General features: G+C 43.3%; 1 protein-coding gene across 2 annotated transcripts in view; it reads left to right on the forward strand.

Moving 5' to 3' along the window:
- slc35f3b (solute carrier family 35 member F3b) overlaps positions 1-26,935 on the forward strand; it is a 47,935-nt gene extending 21,000 nt beyond the window's left edge. The window contains exons 1-7 of one of the 2 annotated variants that reach the window (XM_020087240.2): positions 6,894-7,145; positions 17,279-17,621; positions 22,052-22,271; positions 24,746-24,871; positions 25,848-26,040; positions 26,136-26,225; positions 26,552-26,935. In XM_020087240.2, the coding sequence (XP_019942799.1) occupies positions 7,070-7,145; positions 17,279-17,621; positions 22,052-22,271; positions 24,746-24,871; positions 25,848-26,040; positions 26,136-26,225; positions 26,552-26,787 (1,284 nt within the window). In that variant the 5' untranslated portion in view covers positions 6,894-7,069 and the 3' untranslated portion in view covers positions 26,788-26,935. Of the gene's footprint in view, positions 1-6,893; positions 7,146-17,278; positions 17,622-22,051; positions 22,272-24,745; positions 24,872-25,847; positions 26,041-26,135; positions 26,226-26,551 lie in introns of those variants that run through there. The other variant, XM_069538623.1, reaches the window with a different exon arrangement.
- Positions 26,936-27,646: the final 711 nt, after the last annotated feature.

Genomic DNA, 27,646 nt, shown 5'->3' on the forward strand with positions numbered 1-27,646 from the left:
TGATAAAATACCCATAAAAAAAAAACTAACGCTAACGGGCGTCATTAAGAAAATTGAGAACATAATGATTATAGGCAGCTTTTATGTACTGGTGCAATGCCTCTGTGCATCTAATTTACTGCACAGAGCAGCATATAGGCTACTCTATACACTCTCCCTTTAGGCACTGCTGCCCACACGAGTATGATTGTAACCTCTGGGGCCGCCTGCATGTTTGCACCACAAATAAAACGTTTCTTTCTTTATATCACATGTTGTTGCTCGGCAACAACATTAATTGGAAAGGAGGTATTCTGTCGGGGCCCAATTCCTCTGGTGGGACGTAGTTTTAATGGAGACTCATTGTTCCTGATGAAGCGTGGGCCACTGGGGTGGGGAGTGATTATAAGGGCTATCACTAGGTATTAAAACTTGACAGCTTTTAATAAATGCTGCTGGACTTTATTAGCTGTGGTTGTGATTAAGAGGAAGTCTCACAATGTTGGAAAGTGGCACCAAGTGAAGCTTTTGTTTCTCCCATCTAGAAAACACTGTGTATTAAATGGGAGGAGGTGCAATCCTCTCACCAACGAATGCCCAGTCAGACTGTTTATTCATTTTTGTGCAAGATGGCACATGCAGAGCAGTAAGTGTAATCTATCAATATAATTAAGTGGCACCAATGATGATAATTGATTAATTAGAATAGTTGATAATTGGGTCTTAGACTGGCGACATTTGAACAAACAAAGTCGTACTACTAATATTAATCATGATTATAATAATAGTGGTAATACAGTTATAATCATAATTACTATAATAATTATTATTATCACAAATATTATAATAACAGAAAACATTGTGTGCAATTTTTCAATTGTGGGGCCCATATGCATAATCATCAGTGGAAAGTTGCTTGAGCTACTTCTGAATACATATCTAGTTACTGGAGACTAAAGCAATGACTATATTGCATATATGCGTAGCTACATGACTGCAAACGACCGTTGCAACATCCCCACACCTTATTTACATAAAGGTCCTTGGACCCATCATATACAGTAACTTCATGCTGCTCTTACAATAATTCACAGAGGTATTGATTTCTCCAGGCAAGAGATTGATTTGCTAAAGACTGATTTAAAATCAATGTTTGATGCAAAACCCATCAGCTTATATTTTAAAGGCAGTGATATTTATCAGTTACAACAAGATGGCCTTTTTGGTTTCAAGTATATAAAAGAAAAATCAATGCAAGTGTGGTTCACCTTGTACCTCTGCATTGTAGCTAAAGTGGGTGAAGTGTTTTGGCAACTGCCCCCCCCCCCCAGGGGACCCCGCTGAGGCCATTAATCCAATAAACTGCTGTTGGTTGCAGTACCTTGACAGCTGCTTGCCCCCACAGATGAGCTGCGTCTGCTCTGAAGATGTATCAGGGCCCAGGAAGAGGCAAAGTTAATTTGAGTTGACCTTTCTGGTACTTGAAACAAGCTGTTATTTAGAACTCTCTGCCTCAGCCGTCCCTCCTTCCTTTCTCACGCCCTGGGAGCGGCTTTCAAAACATGCAGGCGGCGAGACGACTCCTCTTCAGGTTTGTAGTGAACCCTCGACTCTCGTGTTTGCAGCACTACTACGTGTTATCAATGCTAAGCAAGAGCCAGAAGTGACCTGGACTGGAACAGTGGAGGGTGACGGTTCAGAGAAGATAAAAAAATCCATTTAGGTTTTTCTCAAGAGAAGAAAACACCGAAATCCTCTCAAAAAAAACACTGTCAATATTTGATATAAATATGAATCCCTGCACATTATCATCATCTGGTAACGTAGATCTACAGCTGCAGTTGTATTCTTCTTTATTCATCTGACAAACACATAAAGATTTTGTGTCCCTCCTGGCCAAATCCTCCAAAGAATAACTGTTGGTGTAATTGGTTATTTCTGAGTCTGTGAGGTGAATAAATCTGACATTTGCTGGGTGAAAATCAAAGAAATGTGGTCTGGGTGTTGTAACAGTCTCAAAGATTCTTTAATTTCAGCTGAGCAAGGCTCACGTTAAATTGCATTTATTGGTGTTATACAAGGAATTGATTCGTCTTAAATCAGGATTAGCTGTGTCACTGGATCGTAAATGCCAATTACAAATCAGTTGATGTTCCTGCAAAGAGGCAAACAGCCGACAGACTGTCTCAAACACACCCTGTGCGCTAATTAAACCAGGCACATTTACTCACATTGGCACCGTTGTTTTTTATTAGCAGGAGATCATTTAGTCTTACACACATTTTAGCACTTCAAGTCCATCATCTTGCACTATCAAGAGCCCCGTGCAGTGCGATTTGCAGCTGAAGCACTTTTACATCTAATCAATAAAACAGACTTTCAGACCAACATGTTTACCTTCCTCCCTCCCTGCTCTGTAGAATCACAGTCAACAGCTGATTTGTCAGTCAACTGTGAAAGTGAAGATGTATCTTTGACCTTTGGTTGGATCAAGAGATGAAATAGTTACCTCAAATTAGTTGAACCATCTGATGAATTGTAGTTCACATTCTTCTTTTTGAGTTCTGCATTTATATGTCATCAGATGCACACTGTCTAAAATGAGGATCAGTTATCTGTTCATCAACATGAGTAAGGTGGCTTTATACACTTTTTCTCCAGTGCCATAAAGATTTAATTAGCTGTGTGCCAAGTCGGGGGCCGCATCCTTCAGAGGCTGCAACTAGGCTGTCCCATTTTGAGGACTCCTTGAAATGGGCCTCCACTTCCTGAGCAAGGATGGATCAAACAAGTCCTCCTCTTGGACCAACCTGTCCTCTTACGACCCATTTCATTTTGACCTCTGCGGACTACTTGGTATTCGGAGGCCAAATATTACAACTAGTGACATTTGATCAGAAGCGCAGATACATCTGCCAAGTCACAAAAGCACCTTAAATTTAATCAAACTGCACCAAATGACACACACTCATAGAGATCAGTCCTCTAAATATGCCAGATTTTTTTAAATCAAGATCCATGAAATATACTTTGGAAAGACAGTAAAAAAACAAAATCTCGCAATTTGAAAGAAAGGGGGAAAGAAATCCTGGATCGTCTGACTAGTTCAGATCCACGGCAAAATTAGTTTTGACATCGGCCCTGGTTGTACTTTGCGTTGAGTTTTTATTAAAAGTGTTTACATGCTAACAAAGTAAACATATGGTCAACATTACACCTGCTCAACGTCCACGTGCATACTTCAGTTCGCATTAGCTCGAAGAAGCACTATGTGCAAGTACAGCCTCACATGGTTAGTCTTGTTCATTTTTGGAAGAATTTGGGAAGAATTTGATGGTTGCACAAACACATCTTTATTCTCATTTCCAGTTATTTCACATTGACACTACTTCACTCACTGTTTAATGTTTCCACATTCACAATTTATATCGATCGTAATTCCTTTAACTCTCAAAAGAAACATTAACCTTTCTATCATCTATATTTTCCTGAACAATATCAAGGCATTACTCGTTTCCTGGGAAATCAGCTCCACACATAATGTCTTGTTATGTAGCTCTTCTGCTGGCTAATGTCTTTGTCAGATATATTATCCTTTTTGGCATAACCACCTTATTTTTCTTTTATGTATCCCAGAATGTTCATGAAACTTCATATGAAGCCCTTTACATGTTGGGTTGATTCAAACATGGCTACCATGACCTCCCTCATTCTTCAGCATGAACAAACATTTAAGAAAAACATGAGCCTCTCTTTGAGTGCATTGGTACATTCCACAATCACCACTCATCAGGGTTCTGCTCCCGTCAGTCTCTGGGTAGAAATAGATATTCAAGCACCAGTGCTGCTGATGCAGGAACCTTTAAGGATTTGGCTTTTTACACTTCTTCATTGCTCATGCATGCTTAACCCCCGTAATGCAGTCCTACAGTATATGTAAATGTGTGTTAGAGAGAGAGAGTTGACATGTGGTGCCTTAGAGCGTGGACCGGTTTGATCCTCCTCCGTGTTCGCAGATAAAAGTCTATGAGTCACTGACTGGGATCTTTTAATGATCTCACCGGCTCCACCTAATTCCACCTCCCTGTTTTATTTTTCTCTCAATAATAGCGAGCGCTCTCTGACTGAATCTTCACGTTCTCACCACACTTAGCTACTGGAAATCAACAACGCTGTTTGAAAAAGACAGCTGCCAGCTGCAGGTCCCGAATGGGACTCACAGAGACACACACAAGAACTCATGATGTGGAATGTTTCAACACAACAATGTAATTCACAGGGGGACATGTTTGTAATGTTTATCCATCAAACATCCTGTGCTGATCTTTTAAATCCATTCTCTGTGACTCCTCGCACTTCATCCATTAGCTCCCATCCGTTTCCTGACATTTCCCATCTTTCAAACCCAAACACTAGAGGAAGAGTGGCAAATGGAAAACAGCGAAAAGGATCCAGTGGATTTAGTTGCTGGGGGACCTGAGAATGGATGTTTCTAGGGCTCCCTGTCCTAGTTAGGCCGGGCAGGGGATTCTAGCCTGTGTGTGAGGTAGAGTCTGAGCAGTGAATTATTCAGTGCAGCTTCCTTTAGTCATGCTCACAGTCCGAGGCTTTCGCACACACATGCCTGAGAGAGCCACTGCAGACACACACGTGAAAATACATTAACGTCAGGTCACAGGGACAGCAGAGACCTTCTCAGATCGATACAGAGCCCTTCAGTTTGTACCACTGGCAGCGATCTGTGTTCCTCTATGATCTGTTTGTGTACGTACCACATGTGACAAATGAATGACACTATTAAGATACACAGAAACAGTATGAGGCACCATTTCTGCTGTGTGTCGGCTCTCAGTTTCAAAGTGTGATTTAAGTCGACCTTGGCTCGGAATCTTCACTTCAGCTGTCACATGCAGTTTCTGTCGTCGGTAGGAGGAGAGGCGTTCAACGATATGTTCAGCACCTGAATATGTTTCCCACTGTGAAACTTCTGCCAGAACAATCTGAACTGTGATGACACCAACAAAGTCAAAGATAGGACGTCTATTACCTCGGCCAAGGAGGTGATGTTTTCATTGCTGTTTGTTTTTCTGTCGGATGAATTATTCAAAAACTGCTCAACCAATTTTCTTGAAACTTTGTGAAAGGCTGGGGTACGAGACGAGACAGAACCCATTAAATTCTGCCACTGATCCGGACAAAAGGGGAATTTCCTTTTCTGTCACTTTATATAACATTTTGAGATAAAGCTTTTTTTCACAGATTTCCAAGGGAAGCGATATCTATGAGTGTGAGTGATTTAATTCAGCTTGATTGTATTTAAGGGACATTTACAGAGTCTCTATTGACGGCCATTAAGTGTTGAATGCTGAATACGATCAAAACCTGTGTATAAATACATACCTATAGACTGGTTTTACATAAATTGTAATTATTAGAGATCATTCCTAGACTGGATTATTATGTACGATGGACTCACAAGAAATGATGTGGGTGTAATCCACCATTGCTGTGTCTAATTTGATCTCACTGGTTTTATTTTGGCCTCAGTGTTGACTGTTACCTTTCTCTACACAACACCAGAGCTGTATCAATTTACTGCTAATGCTGTGTGTTACCTGCAGCACAGTGTGAATTTGCATTACTCCTGTGTTTTTGACAAAGTCGAGCTGCTGAGTGAATGTTCACTGTGGTATTCCTGTTACTGCCACAGAATAATGAACCAGGAGCTGGGACCATACATCTCTGCAGTGTATCTGCAACTACTTGATATGCCTATTGTGTTTGTAAAAACCCACATCCCTACACATATAGGCAGAGTGAGAATGAGGTAAGATCCGCTGTAGCAAAACTGATTTGGCCCAGACTTGGCCCTCACTTTCACTCTGCCACAGTCTTCCAGTCCACATACTGTGTGGAATGAAGGCATTTAGACGGTCTGCTCCTGTTTGTTGGATCTGAGCCAGGAGTTTATGAGCCAAAGCAACACCACATGCCAAACAAAGGTGCCATATTCACCATAGTCCACATGGGCCACTTTAGGTTCACATCCAGACTACTCCTTCCAGAGCGCACTACATGTTTGTCAGAGGCCCACATTGGTTTGAGGACATTTGAGCCACGTGCTCTTTTGCAAATGCGTCACTTTGGACTCATATCACCAGACGCACAAAACTAAGAATTACGACCAACACCTTCATGCTGTTAACACCAAATCATGCTATGTAATGAATGTGAAGAATCCCCTTTGGACATTTGCAGGACACACATTTCATTTCACAACCAGCTCTTTGGTTTTTCTTCTAATCTAAGTTTCTCTTGAATGTGAAACTTTCATTCAAGCTCTATACAGAAATTAAGCTCCATAAAGAAAAAAAAATGCTATTAGAGTCAATCAATAAACTGCATTACAAAGTGGGGTCTGGGGACTTTTAATGAGCCCTGATTCCACAAGGTCCCTGGATGAAATTAAAGGGAATAATTCGCTTCATTATGTTAATTCGGTAGAAACAGCTCCAATAAGAGTGTTTATGGGCTAAGCAGCCTCACTTCCACTGCCTGGCTCCCATCATATCTGTCACAGGCTCCAGAGTTTGCCTGCGCACTGCGTCCTATCTGAGCTTCCTCTGCCCAGGAGGGACCACTGCCACCGGGGAGGACAGCCGGGATTGCTTCAGGGCAGAGGGGTTTGGGGAGGAAGGAGTTGGTTGTGATGCTGTAAGGGATGGTGATGGTGGGGGGGGGGGGCTGATGGAAAGGCTGTGTGACGCTGGCGAATTGCAGCAATTGTCAAACTGAGGAGTGAGGAGGAGAGAGAGCGACCGGGACGCACTGGATACAGCAGATTTGGGGAGGGGAAGGCAAGTGGAGGAAGGAAGGGGGTGGGGGGATACGAGACGACAGTATATAAAAAACCCTCATCAACAGGGGGTCGGATGGACTCGAGGGGACAGAGACAGGGAGCAGGGGACCGGCTCTAGAGACACCAGAAGGGGGGTCCCGTCAGGAGAGTCTGGGGGTGTCTGCGCCAAATCCGCTTCAGGGATGTAGTCGAAGCGGCTCCGAGCTCAGCCCGCCCGAGCTCATCATCACCATGAAGAAACACTCCGCCAGGGTCGCCCCGCTGTCCGCCTGCAACAGTCCGGTGCTCACCCTCACCAAAGTGGAAGGTAGGATGGAGTTCACATCACATGTCCGTGTGCAGCGCGCCCGCAGCCCCGCACACCGCCGCTGGTGTCCCTGCCTGGTGCGCGTTCGTTCTTTTTTTTTTTTTTGGATGATCTGAATTTAGAAGCGTCCTGTTGTTGATCTGATAGAGAGAATGTCAGCTGGCAGAGACAGGCTTCAACTTTAGAAGATCTCTCTGCGGGCAAATACCCACGGGAACCAAACATGCGCGTAATCGCACATTATCATGTTCCATTTTTCTGCGCAAAAATGCACCCTGGGTTAAATCGCTCTACCTGTTTATCCCATTATTTTCTCTAATCATAAGATTTTACGGAAACCCTCCAAATGAAGCTTAGACATGTAGGCTATCATTTTCCAAACCACTACGTTGCACTGACGCGTTTATGTATATATTTTTGGATGAAGCACTTGTGCCACATCCACTGCTCCTCGGGGAGGGTCTGAAGTTGTTATTGCAGCAGGGATTCCCCCTCACACTCCTCCACCACCACCCCTCCACTGCTAAAATAGCAGAGCATCACACCAAAGCAGCTTTAGGACATGAACCCATGCAGCACTTGTGATTGTGGTCCCTGCAGGTGACTGCTCTCGTCCTCAGTCTGTCTCCTGTGGCTTCATTACGCAGGGTGTCCCTTGGAGTCCATGTGATCTGCAGGGGCACAGTTATGGACACAACCCCTCTCTGACCCGTGTGTGTGTGTGTGTGTGTGTGTGTGTGTGTGTGTGTGTGTGTGTGTGTGTGTGTGATACTGCATCATTCCTCAACACCTGTCCTGACATCTTCAAGTACTGTGTCATAGTTCCTCCTGACTGTAGAGTAAATCTGCTCTGATTGAGCCGATCTCGTTTTGCAGCTCTGTGCAAAGGAGCTTTTTCTTCTTTTTTTATTTCCTCTCAGTGCAGAGGGCTGATGAGTGTCTCATCACTTTGGCATAAGCACACCATGAACAGTGAATTGGCAGCTGATTTCAAAGCACTCTTTAACAGAATGGTGTTAAAGGCTCATATTTGGATTAATCCCTGACATCTGCATCTCCTAGGCAAACTAAAAATAAAAAATAGGGATTACATTCAATTGATAAATCATCTGTGTGTGTACGACATTTCTTTCTTAGCAATTACCTCTATAATCATCATTGTTTGCATGATCAAAAAAGACATGTCCAAAACACATGGCACATGGGAAACAGTCCTGAAGGTCTACGATGACTCACAGGTACAATTACAGTTTGATCAGATCATTGATTATGTGATTAGGTGAAGGTTGTTGGTATACTTTGTGCAGTACAGTATAAGGTCATTCTCAAAGAAGCGCTGACGCTGACAGATCAACTTGTGTCAACGCAACAGTGAAGCTAATTTGCTAAAATGCCTGTGTAGCCTCGAACAAACCTGTTTAAATTATATTCATTACAAATATTAATTTATAATATAGCAATAGAAATACTTGTAAAACTGTAAACTTCGTACCCTCTGTCAAGTAGTTTTTTTCAGGCTAAAGAGCTTGCTGACTAAGAAAGTTTAACTCATACACTCCAGATGTTTGTTGCCGTCTGGAGTATTAATGCGAAAATAACAGAAAATACTTGATTATTCATAATTTATGACCAGACCAGCTGCTAGAATATGCATGAGGCATTTTCATGCAGTTTTATATGGACGCTGAAGAAATCTAACAGATTGTCTATATGACAATGTGCTGGAGCTGTTTATACTGTGTTGCCTGTATTCAGTCATTGTGAGGCACGAACGCAGAATCGTCCTTGTTGCTGGATTACCATAGATTTTAAACTCATTAGCGTGAATGTCAGTTTGGAAATATTTTATTCTCAGAGTAGAACTGTGCTGTTTGACGATTGTCTATATTTAGAGTGAACAAAAGCTTCACTGTGACACGAGGCCGTGGATAGAGAAAGGATTGTGAGTGTGTTTGTGTTGGAGGGGGTTGACAGTGTTGTGAACTGTTGAAGGGAGTCAAAGCTGTATATTTGCGATGTGAACATTGGCTCCGCGTTCCAGCAGCTGCTTCTAAGAGGAAGGGAATCACGGGGGGGGGCATGGTGGATGAATGCACAGCTTTTCACAGACTCTGCAGCTTATGTAACACCAGCTCCAAAACCTCTGTTCCGCTCACTAACAACCTGCGCCCAACTGTCAGAGACTCAGTTTTTCCATTTTGGGATTTTTTTTCTTCACTGTCTGTGTCCAGAGAACGTTCACAGGTCCAGAGCAAGTACACGCCTGAGCCGATGTAGCGATTCCAATTCTCCTGAATTTTTGACAGTCACTGGATCACCAACAATTCAGATAGTTTTGATTCCCTTGGAGAAAAGGGTGGAACCACAACCAATCAGACTCAGTGTAACTGTCACTTGAGGCTGGTAACCACAATCATCTCTCATCCCAGGGTCTTCCTGTTCTTTTAATGTCCATACAAAGTCCATTCCCTCCTCCTCTGGAGCATCTTCTTCTAATTTCTCCGGTTACAAATCCCACCCTGAAGCCCGTGGATGATAATTATTGATTTCTTCTTTATGTGTTTCCAGTGATGGTGTCTTTGGGGAATAATTGCACTGCTCCTGTGTTGTCAGAGGCCGGTTCATGAAGGTTCACAAAAGACTCTTTAATCTCTGTAATTTCATCACACACACACATCCCAGGATGCTGGTTATATTTCACCACCTGCTGCTGTTAGGGGCAGACTGAAGCTATTTGCAGGCCTCCGTGCAACTGACCACAGATTATAACCACTGGATGAAGGGAAATTAAAGTAAAAGCTTCAGGTCACTCATTTAATATAGTATTGACTTTTCCCATGAGGTGACAAATCTTGTTTTTCAAATGAATCAGATTTTGGACTTTTCATGACTACAGGTCATTTTATCTTGTGATTAAAAGGCTGAAGCACCGGATGACGCTAAATTACACAACTGAAGTTATGTCCCTAACATCCACTGGTGGCCGCTAACATCTGCTAACATCTGCTGACATCTACTGGTAGTTGATAACTTAATTTGTGTGGAAGCCCTTCAGACATACAAGAGATATTCACCATCTTGTCCTATGTTCTAAAATATTCTGTCTGCAGGAGAGTATTCCACTAACGTTGTTGCTGTAGTACATTAAGCTGGTTTCTCTGCCCTGCTGCTTGTGCACTTGAGTCTCATCATCTTCTAAACGCAGATGTGCATCTAGCAAAAGAACTGTGCATATACCATGAGCAAAGAACCAAAATGTAAAGGCTTTAAAACATGAATGATTTTCTGAAATTGTGATACATGAGACAAACGTCATGACATCTTTTCTCAAAGGTTATAAATCAAATCTTGCACTGTGAGCTCATTTGCATGGTTCTTATTTGTATGTAAATGCACATTCAGGCTGAGTGTAAATACAGCAACCTCAATATGGAGATGAAGCGACATCTGCAACAACAAAGTTCAGCACATGTACGGTTATACAAATAGTAAAAACCTTTATTATCAAAAACCGCCAACAAACCGACGATCCGAGGCTGCTCTCTGGCTCATATGAGGCCAGCAACTCAGCAACTGGGGCTAAACCATTAAGTTCTTGAGTGATGAGCAAAATCTACAGAGGCTAAACGTGGGCTGATGATCCTGTTCTGTTTAACCTACACAGTCAGTGCTGTTAATATAGAAGCTGTGACACTGTTGGTTTTGAGGCTTTGGTTATTTAAGCACCATTCAAAGGTGACTTTCATCCTTTGAACGTGACGTGAGTTGACTTTGAGCGTAGTCAGAGGACAAACAGTGAGGCTTCTACTTCTCCCTCTGTCTAAATTCATTTTTAAAGCCTGTGAAACAGACCTTTCTCTCTTTATGATGAACGCACAACGACGGGGCTTTTATCTTACGAAGAGGCTTTTTTCTCAGATTTGTCAGATGCAGAGTGTTCGAGCAGAGAAAGTCATTGTGATGAATGAATGAGAATTCAGTGAATGCATGGACTGAAGTCAAATGCTAAATAGGTCCTTTGTATAACAACCTGTTCAGGGTGTATCCTAATCCTCAAAGAACAAGTATAGATAATGAATGGATGGATAAGTTCATTTAAGATTTATCTTTTATGTATTACATATCAGGGGCGTTGGAACAAAGTAGGCAATTGCCTGGCGACCATGATATTAGAGGGCAGCAGTGACGACACTTTTTGAAACCCCCCCTTAAAGTCTATAATTGAATGTGTGAAGGAGACTGCACTAACACCATGGTTGACAACCCCTGAACAATCCCCCGTGCCGCTATAGTTATCAACCAACAGTGTCATAGTTTTAGAGGCCTGGGACTGTGGTGGGGGTCTGCCCTTAAACTTTACTGCACTGGTATTTATGTGGATGCTCAGTATGCTCTTTGCTTGAAATAATCACTGGAAGATTGGAATGATGTGGTTTAGTATCCTGAGTGTGTCAATGTATGGCCCCTCTGGTCTCATTTTGTCTAGGGTCCCCAAAGTCCCTTGAAATGCCCCCTTTTGATTTGGGAAAACACCTTCTGAAACAGTGAAGTACTGTTTCATCATTTGAAAAAATCCCCAGAAAGAAAAAAATAAGCTCTCATTCTAAATTGAGGGAGTTGATCCAAAACTTCAGGCTTCAGTTGACCTATATCCTCTGGAACTGTCCAGTGGACTGGATGGTACATTGGTGAGTCCAGCAGGCCGATTATTACAAAGCAGGAATAACAGAATATTTCCAGCATGCCTGCAGCGGTGGTGGTAATTGTGACCAGCCTTGAAATGGAGTCAGCAAAAAAAATCGCGCCGTGTGCTTTGTTGCATTTCATGCGTGAAAATGACTGAGCTGGCAGTTCACTCCATCAAACTCAGTATTTTCCTTTTCGATAAACTCTTTTTCTTTTTAATGCTGTTAAAGGACTAAGCAATCATCACATTGTAAGGGTTGTTTTACCACAGTGAAGTAAGATTAATCTGAGCGAAGGCATGTGTCAGGTTTATGTGCGTCCGATGAAGTTTCCTGACCTCCTGGGTGCAGAGAGGAAGAAAAAGCTTTGTTGGTGGCGGACGCTGTGTGTTCATCTGTGGTGTTTGCCTCTCAATCAACAGGGACGCCGCAGCCAATCTTTTAAATATTGATCTGTTGCAGAAAGAGCTGGGACTCTTGGCAGTCTGTCAAACTGCAGGTCATTCGTGATGCATTCACTGTTGCAAGAGAGAGAAATTGATGATTCAAGACAGGAGACTGCACAGTTTGACGGTCGCCCAGTGCCAAGTATTAGTACATGCATCTGCTATAGCACACGGTACATGTACTCATTTGAACGCACTGTGCTTGTTTGCACGCTGTGTTTTGTCGTGTCACTAACCAGAGAGACATCCGGGGGCTGCAGCACTGACCTGCATCATGAGCGTGTGTTGAACCAGCGGGGCAGGTCAGCGCCTCGACAAGTTTGCTGGCGAGAAAGTTGCTCCGCCGTCCTCTGAGCTCGAAGGAGAAACGAGTCAGGAATTAAGGAGAGCGGGATCAGTAACAGCCGTCCCGCCCTTGTCTGCCCTCCCGGGGCCCTCGTCCCCTCGGCCCATGTTGTCCCACCTATCAGCCGGGTCGACGCAGCAGGGTGTGTTTTCCGCCCGTCTCTCTGTTGTGTTATTGAGTGAGACAGGCTTGTCAGATGAGCCTGCTCTGGTGTGTTGAAAGGCCTTTGACTGACAGTTTGGCCTGACCATGCTGTCACAGGCGAGTATCAAAGACTCCCACTGTCTGTCAGACGTCGAGATTACAAAGGCAGTGACTGCTGACTGTCTGTCTACCGCGACGGAACTACCACTCCTCTGTAACGTGACATCTGTAGCTTGAAGTTCATGACTAATTCCTAGAAACGGCCTTGAGAGTTATGAGTTTGTGAAATTGGTGCCGAATCTAGTTTATTAAAATGTGTATGCACAAGAGGACTGTTTCAGGCATTGATTCAGTGAATGACACTGTGTGACAGGTGAAACAAGTTTTTGTATTGGTTCACTTGTTTTTCATCCAGAATATTCAAGCCAAACACTTAAAGGGGCCGGTTCACTCAATTTCCAGAAAACCTATTCACTGTATATTCTGTATCTAGCCATGCAGACACAGGAAATTGAGGTTTCTTGGGATAATCCACAGACAGTCAACTTTCTTTGCCAGAAAGCTATGCAAATGCAAACAGAGCACATTAAGACGTAATAACACTTTAACATACTGACTTAAATGTTTTATGTAAAACTGTGTGTGTGTGCAGCCAAACAAGGACACTGCACTGTTTTTATTATGAGCGTGTCAGAATAAGTAAGTTTGCACCAGTCAATTCATATTCATCACCGAGCAGAGTCTCAGCAGACTGTAAGACAAGGAGAAGACTTGTGAAGTGTGCTCCAGTGATTGATCTGTTTACCCTGTTGAATCACTGAGGCTGAGCGCTGCAGTGCACCCTCACTCCCACGGAGATCTCGACCAAACAGACAAACCTCTCTCTTACCTCAGTCTCCCCGGTTAGTTCAGATCCCATGTGAAGCGTGCTCCGACAGCCAACACAGACCCTGATGCTGTACCGCCAGTGTGAGGACCTCTGTTCCTGCTCTGAGAGAGAGAGAGACAGAGAGAGAGTGGTGAGTGGCGTTGGCAGTGGCTCGTTCAGGGAGGTACAGAGGAACATAGCAGGGCCTCTTTCTGTGGCGTGCCACGGGGGCCAGGTTCTGTAAAGTGTGAGAGCAGGCAGGCAGCCAGGCAGGCTGGCCTCTGCTGGCACGTTTGGGATTTGCAGCTCTATCAGCAGGAGAGATCTGCAGTGCAGAGTCTGCAGGGGGAGGGAGGAGAGCTGGAACGAGAGGGAAGCAGGGAAGCATGTGTTGTTGAGATGGAGGGAAAACTGGAAAACTGTCTTGTTAATGGTCAGATAAATCTCAACAGCAATCGGAGCGCTCCAGCCCTACTGGGAGCAGGGCATACGACTGGGTTGGCCAATGAGGTGCTCAGTGTACGGGAACTGTAGAGGCAGACAAATGACCACATAAAATAAACATTGATTCATTGTGTTGTAAGTCGTAAAGAGCCTAAACTACAGGTTTTCACATGGGGATTTTTTTCTCATGCAAAGGAAAATATCATCAGCAACAAAGAGAAGTGATACATGGTTGTCAGAGTGGATCCAAAACTGATGCTACAAGGATCTGCGACGAAGTGTACTGAGACTGTAGAGGCAGACAAATGACCACGTAACACAAACATTGATTTACTGGCTCTTTAGAGACTAAGCTACAGATTTTCCCGCAGGAAGCGAGGAATCACCCGACACTAGAGGGTTTTTCTCATGCAAGAGTAGTTAAAGAAAAATGTGAATATTATCATAGCAGCATCTTTTCTCTGCATCCTCACCTGTGTATATTGAATTACATGGTGCCTTGATTCGGCAGAGTGGGTGGGGATGAGTACATTTGAGGAGGCAACAAAGAGAAGCCACGCACGGCTGTCAGAGTGGATCCAAAGTGATGCCAAACACTCTCCTCCTGTCTCCAGTCATTTCACAGATGCCTGTTCGGTTCATTTAAGTACATTTGGACTCTGAATGGGATCAAATGAATGGAGATATTTCTATCTCGTGCTAAATTTACCATTGTTGCTTATACAGCAATCTGCAACTAAGCCGTAATCTAAATCTGGTTTATTACGCAAATGGTTGAGATTAATTATCAGATAATATTTTTTAAGAAATTACACTAAATGAGACTAAAGGATATTTACTGTACTGCAATCATTTCAGTGTCACGGGGCCTCCGACCTTGACGGTTGACATTAGATGACAAACCGATAAGGTTAAGCACTTTCAGTTAATCATTTAGCAGTTACAGGGGACAGACTCTCTCTGGTCATGGTAATAATGGCTTCAAATGTCATCAGCGGACGACTCCCTCTCTCTCTCAGTCACTCTACTGACCCAGCTCCCTCCGCATTGCTTTCCGCTGACGGTGAAGGTTGATAAAGTGTCATTAGTCACCGTCAGGACAAGTATGAGAGGAATTTGTTCTCTTTAAATCATTGGATCAGTGCTTCATCAGGTAAATGAAATGAATATTTAGTTTCATTGATGAGTGCGGCCTGGGCTGTGTGACATTTATATCACTGATGTTGTTGTGACGCTTCACTGTGCCCATATGGAAATGCTTTGCCGGCACCCACTGCCTCGCTGGGGGCTGATTGGCTTGGCCCATCACTGCATTTGGAAGATTAAACCGTGCTGCAGTATGGAGCAGCGGCCAGGGCCACGGGATCTGGGATGGCGGCCCAGGAAGGACAAAAGCTTGGGCGGCGTAAACAAGAGGTGACCTTCAGGGTGGAACAAAGAGGCTCGCAGCTCAGAATAGAGAAACTTAATTCTCACCCTTGTGCGCGCAAAGACTTTGACAGACATCCCACGTGTGTTTGTCTCTGTTTTTGGTCTTCGCTGACTCATCATTTCCATGCAATAACAGACAATGATCTTGAATCATCTTTCATCGTGGCCAACTTTTCCTCCGGGCTGTCGAGCGCTGGTGCAGCAGCAGGGAACATTGTTCAGAAACAAGTACAGTAAGATTAGTGTTTTAGCTCCATCACATTCTTTTGTTTTTTTGCAGGAGGAAAACACAATAAGAATGTGTTGTGCATTCAGCAAGTAGCCTGGGGAAGCCGGGGCATTAGCATTAGAGGCGATAGTCATCCGGGAAGTTAATCTGTGATTTGATGAGACCACCTGGCAAGGTCAAAGCAGCTCTACCAGGAAGAATGAATCGCCACATTGGGCGTGATGGATGCTCTCTAATACAGCTCTATTGTAAAATATGCAGTACGTCACTTAAATGGGACAATAGGTGTCCTTTTTATTACACATATTACATTAACATAACGACAGACGGTGTTGTCAGGGCTACTTCTGACACAGGACAGAGCTCTGTGTCCTGTTGCTGCAGCACAATAGTAATTTACACAGTGCAACTCCAGCCTAAATCAGAGTTATTCTTATCTCCTGTTTGAAGTGCGTTCTGTATTCCAGTCCTGCAGCATACAGTGCAGATGAATCGGGAAAGGCTCCCTGTGGCACATCATTACCTCTGGAAACACCATTAGGGAGATCCCTCATTTTCAACTTGTTGGAAGTTGCAGAAGATGTATGGTGCATATTATACAGCTGTTATGAAACAGAGCTGCTGTAGGGTTATTGTTTTGTCATCTCATCTCACAGATTGAAAACTTACGAGTCTAATCTGATTTATTAGGGTCTTAATGGTCATGTTTAGTCTTAGTCAAGATATGCTGATGTATGTTAAAGGAAGCTGCAGACAACCTGTCTGAGTGAATATCTGCTGTGTGACTAACGCAGCTGATTTTTATTGACAGAATAAAGTCCCTTAAAAATGGTGTTTGAGCTTATTAACTTTTATAGTTTAACTCACATTTACAAAGCCATAACTGGCGTTTACATCAGTAAGTTCAATGACTTGAGGGAACAAAACGACCTTGGTAACTTTTAACGCACAGCGTGGGTGTGAGTGGGACAGAAAACAGCTCCACATCACTTTGCTTCACTCGGCACATTATTGAGGAAAAGATGAGGCTGTCAGGGTCTGACATGAGCAATAGCAAGCAGAGTTTTTATACGTGTCTTTGTTCGCTTGGGCAAACACACACACACACACACACACGGTCACGGCATTGTAACTCATGGAGGTGGAGAAGAGGTCTTGTATTGGATATCTGATCTGTCCACTTTTGTCCTCTGTTTGGCTGCGGCCTGTCTCACTCGATCACCATATTTTTAACTCAGATGTCTGATTGATTACCTTCAAGTTCAATTAAACTGCGAAAGCGGCTATTTTTAACTGGAAGAAGACGACAGGACACGGGGACCTGAAGTTACTTACACAAGAGTGTACAAGCCTTTAGTTAAGATTTACTACACAAGGTATTCAGGTATTGGTGGTGGCATGTGCTCTAATGAGTGCCATTCTAGTTTAGTGTCATTACATTTCCCTTAGCTACTATTTAACAAAATCTATTCCTGAGCCTAGAACGAGTATCAGAGTGTTTTATTGTCAGTCTGATATTTGTGCACATGTTCTTCTATAGGAGAAGACCGCATCAGGGAGAATGTGGTGGGCACTGCGGAGGCACAGTCGACCAGTGGCGCGGCGGGAGCAGAGTCCGGCTCCAAAAGACGGAAGCTCCACTGTTGCATCAGAGTCACAACTGTGCAGGTGCGGAAGGCCCTGTGGGGAGTCGTCATGGTGATGTGTGTGTGCTCATCCTGGGCAGGCTCCACCCAGCTGGCCAAGCTGACCTTTAAGCAGTTTGACGCCCCCTTCACCCTCACCTGGTTCGCCACCACCTGGAACTGCCTCTTCTTCCCCCTCTATTACATCGGCCACCTGTGCAAGAGTCCAGAGAGGCAGACGCCCAGACAGAGATTCAGGTGAGAAGACTGTCACTGCATCAGCACAGGAAAACAAGTAACTTATATATATAAATATAGCAGCCAGCTGGAGTTAAGACAAACAAGGTGAAGGTGTTGTAGTCACATGGATGACTTTTCCAAATCTACAAGTTCGGTTTCCTCACTGGCAAAACTGAATATGATGCCCTGAACAATTTTATATCCATTTACCATTTAATCTCTTGGTTTATTTCATTGGTAAATGTGTTTCTGCTTCCTTTTTGCTGTTATCCGGCCGAGCACATACAAAACAATCTGATATCTAATGTAGAGAAAAATAACATCAGCAAATGTCAGCACAGCTACAGTCAAAGCCTGAGTTCTTATACTAAGATGTGATGCACAGACTTCAGCTGTCCTACAGTTTCACATCACAGAAGAGAAAACAGTGTCAGTATAAACCAGAGAGAAATGTCATCATTAGAAATCAGTTTGATGAAAGTTCTCAGCTCATAACAAACAGTTTCTCTTTTCTTCAACCACAGCTGGAATACTCCAGCACATTCTGTGGAAATTAGTAATAATTAGTATTATCGTCAATTATTTATACAAGGGTTTCCTTAGTCTTTGCTATTATCCTATATATAAAAAAAAAAAAATGAAGACAAAAAAAGTATTTGGTTGATGTGGTGTGATACAGTCAACATGCAACTGCAATCAAATAGATGGCCAAGAGGATAAACCCATGGAAGTCATGTGCAATAAAGTTTAAACATTGATCAGCAAATATATAGATCAGAGTCCCCATGGGAGTAGACATTTCACTAGCAATGAACACGACACAACACTAAGTCATTTAAAGGTTTCAACTGATATGGATATATTGAACGTTGCCCAGAATGAGACATGCTAAGAGGCACCAAATTGAATAAGAAGGGATGAGAGAGGAAGGGAAAAGAGGATAGTGGAATGTGGATAGGGTTGGGTGGAGGAGAAGCAAGAACCTTGGTTACTTATTTGTTTAACACATTTATAAAAATTGTAAAAAAAAAAAGAAGAAACACATCTCATATTTGATTAGTTTTGCCACGACCAGCTGCATTCTCATGATTTAGTCTTGTTGGTAATCCGACTTAATGAGAGTCGCTTCGTTTGCTTTCCAGAATAAGCCTCCACTTATTTAATTTGGAGTTTTGGGTTCCCATGCCATCCTCAGTTATGCTGCTGCAGCTAACAGAAAAGACCGGCTCCCCCGAGTGTGTTCGAGATGATTTCACAGTTGAAACAGTCCATTAATCCTGGTCTTTAGACAAACGTCTTATCTCTGCTACCTGCTAAGCTACTTCAGTACTTCAGATAAAAAGAGGGCGTTGGGGCGGGGGCTGGGTGAATCGGGGAGATCGGCTCTACATTTCCGATGCAACTCTGTGATGTCATTCCTCCTCCTTTCAGGGCTTACACGAGGATCTGGGGCACCCGCTGCTCCGACGTGCTCCGAATATCAAACACTTTGTTTCCTTTGAGATTATTCAAATTGCACCTGCTGGTGAATCTCAAACAATACAGAAGAACTAGAGAGTTGACATTTGTAATCGCTGTCCTGTCTCTTTAAATAAAGCAGGGGTTACAGTGGAGGAGAAGATCTGACGCTGTAATAGCTGGTTTCTCTCATCGCAAATATGAGTGGAGATGATTTTCACTGTAAGAGGCAGATGCTGTTCTTTTCACTACATCTACTCAGCAGCTTTACTTCTGTGCTGAGTGGAGATTTACCTGAGAGATTGAAGGTGGAGGAAACAGAAAAATAAATGGAATCATAAAATCAGCGTGTTCTGCATGTTGATGATTTAACTTCACTGAGAAGTTCATTAATCTCTTTACTGGGAGGATGTAACTGGTTATGGGTTATAATGAAATATTACATATATTTAAATATCCAAATGTAACTTTTAGGGTGAAAGTAATGATGTCTCAATAGGTTTTCAGTAGACTGCAATTGGTAAAATACTTTCATTCTTGACCACAGTCAGATAGCGCGATTAGCATCATAAGCATGGCGGTACTGCAGAATAAGGTGTAGCAGCATGTTTTTTGGTTTAACGGCACAGTGGTGGCCAGCTGTCAGGAGTGTTAACGATGTTTCTGTGCTATGAAATATGTCCGAAAATGTATTTGTCCACCTGGGTGTCATGTTCAGGCCTATGTCGCTGCCAATCAGAGGAGGGTGAGCCATCTCACTTCAGCCAGATGCTTCATGGGGACTGACTCACATGCACCAACATGCACACGCAAAAGCAACCAGACAAAACAAACAGGCTTAGATCACAGCACACACAGAGGTAGTCTGGGTTCATTCTCTTCTCAGGAGCCCATTACTCAGGTTACTAGTTCTTGGCTGCTATATGTTTAAAACCTCATTTAATCTTTATAGAGTAACTGCTGACTTCGTAAGCTCTTCTATGCAGGTTGCAGTTCTCACATGTGTAACAATAAAATAAGTCATTATTGGTCTGGAAGCTGGTAGATCAGTATCTGTAATGAAATGGTGACAGGCTTTAATGTGATAAACAATGCTGCTCCTCAGTATCCAGCAATCTGCCACTTCTCCATTATTGCTGCTTCATCACTTTCACAGCCCCCAGATGCTTTCTGGGTAAACTGTGTAACTCAAGAGCAACGTAAACAGTGGCAGCGTTGGAAGAATTCAATAATGTTATATTTGAATCTGGGGAAAGAGGTGGCAGGTAGCTTGGGAGTAGAATAGATATTTCTTGGCGTCATGGCAGCAGGACACTGCGTAAAACCATGAGGGGGACAATTCAATACATAACAGTGTGCAGGAAACTCTACTGATAACATACTCTCACTGTCTGGTTCCATTAGAGAATTACACATTGTGGCACACAGACTGTCGGGCTAATAGCTTTAGATCAGTTTGTCTTTTATTAAAGGTCAATATCATTCACTTCAGATACTGGAGTGGTGTTAAAAAGTTGTTTTTAGACAGGAAGTGTCATACGAGGAAGGAATACAGTTTTAAAGATTTTTTAATAAACGGTGCTATTTATAAATAACTTAATATATAAATAAATGCAGATTTTAAGCATTAAAAGAATAGTAAAGTTTGGTGATGGAAAAAGTTATGTCTTTCTTTATTCATTCATTTATATAGTTTAACATTTATTTAGCATTTCTACATTTATGTATTTCTATTTATCCATTAATGTCTATATTTATATATTTATTTACTTCTGTATTTCAGTTTACTACTTTTACTTATTTATGTGTGTTATGTTCCTACAAGGTGGTCCCAAATGCATTGCAATTCAAACAATAGCAGACAAATGTTGAATTAAATAAACAGACTCACAGTCTCTTTAAGGCAGGTAGTCCATTACTCCACAACACAAAATCCAAAACTCAAACAGCAAAAAGAAAACAACTCAGCTAGGAACGAGAAGCAAGGAAAAAGCTGGGGAAGGAGCCGATGCAAAACTAAACTAAACCGACTAATCAGAGACTAGGAGGGAGGCTGAACACAGGTGAAACACATGAGGGCAAGACGATCACAAGGACAAAGACAGAAAGTAAAGCAAGAGAGACACACAAGGAAAGACGTTTCAAAATAAAACAGGAAACAAAAAACTCAAGCATGAATCCAGAAATACAAACACAATGCAAATCAGGTAAAGGTGCATCATGTCAAAAGTCCATAGAAGTGAAAATCTTTCAAAAAGATCCAAACAGTCTTTCAAAAGTTCAGAAGCAGAGCAGAATCATGACACTGTATTTCTGTGCCTGTAAGTTAATTAGGTAGAGGAGCTTTACTGAGGCTAAAGCAGGGTTGTTGATAGCTTCAAATGAGGGGGGGTGTTATTCAAAGTGTGTCATGGGGTCATCTTTGATCGAACATCAGAGGGCATACATCGACTTTATACACCTTGCTTCACACACGCGGACAAAAAGCCTTGTAAAGTTACCAACAAGCAAAAAAGTTTCCAGGGCTTCTTCAGGCCGCAGATGAGGAGGCACCCAAAACAGGTTAAACTGGGTCGAGGCTGCATCCCAGACTGATTAAAACAGAGTTTACCATGATTCCTGATATGTGAATGTTACTTCATTACATTACACTAACCAAAATAACCAGAGAATAAATAGTTTAGTTTGAATTAACAGAGAAAGATGAATTTTAGAAATGTTCAGAAATATTTTATTTCAGTGCCTCGTGGCAGATCTGATTGTGTTTATGTATTTCTCCAGTGGAGTGAAGTTGATCCCACACACACACTGTGATTCAATGCTCATTTAGAAGTACCTGTTATTGTGGGATTACTTTACTCACTCCTGAGCTGCTTATGCTCATAGCATTCAAGCACCAGGCCGTAATAACACTGAATGAATCACCTGTTCAAAATGGTAACACCACATTTTTTAATGTCCACGCTTCTAAGTGTTGTGTTTCTGCACAGGGAGTGCTGCAGGTTTTTCGGGGACGACGGGCTGACCCCCAAGGTGTTTTTCACCAAGGTAGCTCCCTTTGGCCTCCTGTGGATCCTCACCAACTACCTGTACCTGCAGGCCCTCAGGAAGATCAACACAACAGACGCGTCAGCGCTCTTCTGTTGTAACAAGGCCTTCGTCTTCCTGCTCTCCTGGATTGTACTCAGAGATCGCTTCATGGGCGTCAGGGTGAGTCTGTCTGTGCACACTTGCAGTTTTTGTTACCTGCAGTTTTCTCCAGAGAAGAAAATGGAGGTGCTGTATTTTTAGAGTCTCGGTACAGGTCACAAAAAGCAAAGTGGATAAAATAATGATTTTTTTTGGGGTTGTACGCTCCAGGCTATAAACAACTCTTACCTGTTATAAACAGGATGATAACAAACAAAACAAACAGCTGTCAAAATTAAGTGATTTGCATAATGAGATTGCTGTAATTTAATTAAGAATAATACACAAAGTTCCTGTTTGTGATGTTTTACAACATCTGTGTAAATATGCTTCTCATTGATATTGTCTATGTAACTTTTACTCTATGGAAAATACTGTATGAAGTGATATTGTTTTATATTTTAATGAAGGAAGGAACTTATTCCTGGTTTTCACACGAATCAGGGAATATCTTCAATATTTTACTATTTACACTATATTTTTGTAACCTGAGGATGTTTTCTTCTCTTTTCTGAGTTTAATTTCATCGTCTGACACCTCAGGTTAAAGTGACCATATGGAGCGGTCCTGACTCAAAGGTTCATTGATTCTTGTTGTGCCAAACACAAACTGTCCGTCATTGCTTTGGTTGACAGAAAGAAGTCAACTATGTTTTCTATACCCACTGTTCAAGTGTGGTACAATATCCCTGTGTGTGTATGTGTCACCCCTTTTGTGCAGGAGTTTAATATTACATCATTGATGATGAAAAGAGTCTGTGTACATGTGTACCTGACTGCACTGTGTGTGTGTGTGTGTGTGTGTGTGTGTGTGTGTGTGTGTGTGATCCACCCACCCACACACACACACACACACACACACACACACACACACACACACAGTGCAGTCAGGTAGAGGGCATGTTATCCGTGTGACAGAGTGATGTCCCCCCAATGATCACTGTGTCATTCAAATGTGCCTCCTCGTGTGTGTTTGTGTGTGTGTGTGTGTGTGTGTGTGTGTGTGTGTCCCTGATCTATCCGGATGGGCAGGAGGAAGCAGAGGAGTCTGGGTTTAGCTTTGTGAATTGCGATTTTCATATCTGCAGCCACTCTGCAGATTTTTTTTTCTTTCACATACTCACGGGGGAGACGTAGGGCGGTTGCCCGTGCATGCCCCTGCTCCCCACCCCCATTATATACGATGAGAGGCCCTCAGTGAAAGACAAGTACTGTAATAATCCTGCCTCTCTCCCCCTCTTACACCCTCACACTCTCTCTCTCTCTCTCTCTGGCTTGGTGGTGGAGATTGCAGTGTTTGGATGTCTGCAGCAATGCAGGGGATCTTGGACGAGTTTGTAATGAAAGTGACGAAGGAGAGAGAGAGATGGGGGTAGTTTTTCTTGTAATACTGTGGATAAAGAATGTCTCTGTCTCTCAAAACAGCAAAGGCACAGTTGAGTGTACATATTGGAAGGTCATGGGAGGAGCAACTTCATCAATGTGTGATGTGTTTTGGTTTTATAAGCTGCAGAGGGAGTTGTGTGCTTCATCCACATGCACACACTGCTGTGATAACACTGTAATCACACACAAGCTGCTCTCTTCGCCTGTGTCATGAACCTTTCCTCCCTCGCACCATGCTGAATTACGTCGAGAAACGAACGCACCAACATGTGCAGGGTTCGCTGACCCTGTAAGCAAACGGCCCTACACTGGAAATGAAAGGTGTGGCTGTGAGTGACGGGGAGCCTGCAGTGCAGAAAGAACCACTTTGCCAAAGGTACCCAAGGGCCTTGGCCGAGTAAAAACACACGGCTCATTTATCTTCCTGACACCTTCTTAATGCAGAGCTCATCCACTCAGCTGGACCGCGGACCTTGTCCCTATTGCTGTTCTTCTTCACTGTGTTGCACGCACAGCTACGACCACGCGCGCCTCAAAACATTTACACAGCAAAGTCAAATGCTGTAAAAGCAGTAAGATGCCACTGAAAGATTTCAGGATGAAACAGATGGTTCGATGCCGCCGTGCAGCTGAGATAATAGGACAGGCGAGGTGAGGGAGGTTGGTGTGGGAAAGGGAGGGGTGGGGATCGCTGGGTCCAGAGGGGTATTTGGTTTGTAAACATGCTGTCAGAGTAACGGAAATCAATGTCGGACAATCGAGCCGACGCTGTGGAAGCTACCTGTCCTGTGTTGGCCCCTCTCATGCTGGTGTGAATGCGAGAGCAGATTTTGTTTGTGTTCGGCTGCATGTGAGATAAAGTAAACACCAGACGAACAATCTGCCGACTTTAAACCAAAACTCACTAATTACACCATTACGAGACTTTTCCTGTGAAGCCTGTGATTTCTGCAGTGAATAACAAAGTGGAGGCCATGTGGGCCTGCTGTGTAACGTCTCGAGCGTCTTTATCACCACGCTGTGAGCAGCATGTCGTCCATCCGTCATTCACTGATGTTACTCCTCTCTCCTTCTCTCTCTCTCTCTCTCTCTCTCTCTCTCTCTCTTCAGATAGTAGCTGCTATCTTGGCCATAGCAGGCATCGTGATGATGACCTATGCCGATGGATTCCACAGTCACTCAGTCATCGGCATTACGTTTGTTGTGGCCTCTGCATCTATGTCAGCACTCTACAAGGTATTTGTTCACATCTACAACTACTACTAGAACTACTACAATTCAACAAATGTCTTTCTGTTGAATACATATATCACAAACCATTTCTGGCTTCACACTTGACATGTGCATTGCTAATGGCCCAAGGAGGTGCAGTATACAGAGTTTGGTGCATTTTGATTAAAACACTTTCAATATGAATAAACCAGCAGTGATCAGCAACTATACAATAATATAATATTGCTCCCACCAAATCATTTTTAAAATGATTTGTATTTCACAATATCGGACTGATATATTAGGATATATTAGAATACTAGATATTCACAGACGTTGCAGGTGCTGATCTCTGTCATGGCAACCCCATATTACTTCCTCTTTAACAATTTGTCTTCAGATTAAAAGCAAGTTTGTTTTGCTGCAGCGATGGGAGGACTCACTAATGACAAGGAATAATTCTAAAATAGAGCTTCAGAGCTTTAACACAGGTCAAGCAAACAGTACATTCTAAACAGGCTGGTTTAGAACCAGTGCTTGTGTTCTTCCACACACTTGAAGTGATACTTCTTTTGTTTGCAGTGCAACAAAAGAAATGCAAAAATAGCAAAACATATGTATGAATAGTCTTATCTTATGTAAGAAATCTAGAAGTAGCTTCTCTCTGCTGGTGTAACATGGTGGCAGAGGAAAGTGGAAGATTATGAAATGAGAGACAGGAGTGAGAGGAGCATGTGATACGTGTGTGTTTTGCTCACCGGCCTCGGGCTGTGATGTTCCGGTCAAGGAGGTTACGTGATAAATAACTATATTTTGACGGGGCTCTGGTCTCCTCTGCCCCCGCTGTCAGTGCTACCTAATGTGATAAACAGACAGCTGCAGCCGTGTGCCAGAGACGGGGCAGGTACTTGGCAGGTGCGTCCTCTGCAGTACCTCCTTTGCTCCTTGAGGGGGCCGATTTTTGTGCATTCATCACTCGTCCTGCCTTCGCTGTCCTCAGGTGCTCTTCAAGATGGTCCTGGGCAGTGCCAAATTTGGAGAGGCCGCACTCTTTCTGAGCATCGTTGGGAGCGCCAACTTTGTCTTCATCAGCTTCGTGCCAGTCATCCTGTATTTCACACACGTGGAATACATCGGCTCGCCTGAAAACATCCCCTGGGCCTACCTCTGTGGGGTCGCAGGCCTGCTTTTTGGTATGGAAAGCAAAATAGTGCGTATACATGATATTGTAATGATAACATAACAAATGAATATCAGTTTATAAGTTTTGCTGCTGCTCTGATTTCAGCTTTCAACATCCTGGTGAACTTTGGCATTGCGATAACGTACCCAACATTAATCTCACTTGGCATCGTCCTAAGTGTTCCTGTAAATGCCAGTAAGTCCCTTGGCTTTCCTCTCAGACACAATTCATTGATCCAGACGCCATTTAACATTTGATGGTGTTTAATTACCTCATTTAATTACCTAATTTTAAAGGTTCAGTTTGTAGGATTTAGTGACATCTAGTGGGGAGGTTGCATGTTGCAGCTGAATACCCCTCACCTCACCCTCTCCTTCCAAACACGAAAGAGAACCTGTGGGAGCCTTCAGCTGTCATACAAACTGAAAAGGTGTTATGTTTGTCCAGTCTGGGCGACTGTAAAAAACATGGTGGCCTCCGTAGAGAGGATAATACTCATTCATTATCATTATCTTTCACAGTGGTGGACCTCTACACATGTGAAATCCATTTCAACACGGTGCGCCTCATCGCTGTGTTCATCATCTGCCTGGGCTTCCTCATGCTGCTGTTACCGGAGGACTGGGACCAGTGCATCATCCAGCTCAGCACCAAGCTGCGCAAACGTGACGAGCCGACAGAGGGCAGCACCGAGGCGGGTGCCACAACAGGGCTCAACTGGAGAGGGAGAGCCAGGACCTCCACCTTTACACATTGACTCCAATGTAGTATAACAATGCAAAACAGACACAGGGAGGTAGACACGTTAACGCCTCTGTTAGTGTTGATGTCGGGACATCTGAACCTGCCTGGTGCCCTGCCCTCGCTTTCACACAGCTCCCTGGCCAAAAAGATTTTGGACTCTCCTCTGATCGGAAATGCAAGAGGAATTTATTACATATCATTTATTTGGTCGTCCATTCCACTCAAACTTATCCGAGCTGGTGCATGGACTCATATCAACTGTACTCCTTCGTGCCCAAGAAAAATACAATAGCAGGTATAACATCTGATAATGATTGAGTCATGTGTTGATTTTACTGTTCCTCTTAAATCATCGGTTCACAACATTCTCATGCCTGGGAAAACTTGCCAACTTGCCTGATGACAGACATTTTGTCCGAGGATGGCCTCATACCTTGTGGACTCGCTGGCTTTAACACACACACACACACACACACACACGTGCACACATTCGAGATCCAAATAGGAACGCCTAAAAATGCTGAATGCCTGAAAACTAAAAGGGAGGCCCTGCAGTGGCGGCCTTCAGGTGTAAACTTCTGACAAATACCTGCCTTTCGTGCACTGTACATAGCTGTGAGTCTCAACTCTTGTGTCCTGGAGCTGTGGATTGGCATCGATGGGCTCATCTGGTGTGAAGGGACCTGTCGGGACATCTGAGGATCAATCTGAGCTGGAGAAGCTTTCACGACGCCTCACTCTCCAGGAGAAGAGCTCTGGTCCTTTCTGACCACACTGATTGGCCGCCTGTGGTTCTGTGCTTTCCCCGGGGCTGAACTCCCGCTCTGTCAGTGCTGACACCCATCGCTCAGGCCTGCAGTTTTGTCACGACA

Source organism: Paralichthys olivaceus, chromosome 14, assembly GCF_024713975.1.
Source record: "Paralichthys olivaceus isolate ysfri-2021 chromosome 14, ASM2471397v2, whole genome shotgun sequence".
Taxonomy (NCBI): Eukaryota; Metazoa; Chordata; class Actinopteri; order Pleuronectiformes; family Paralichthyidae; genus Paralichthys; species Paralichthys olivaceus.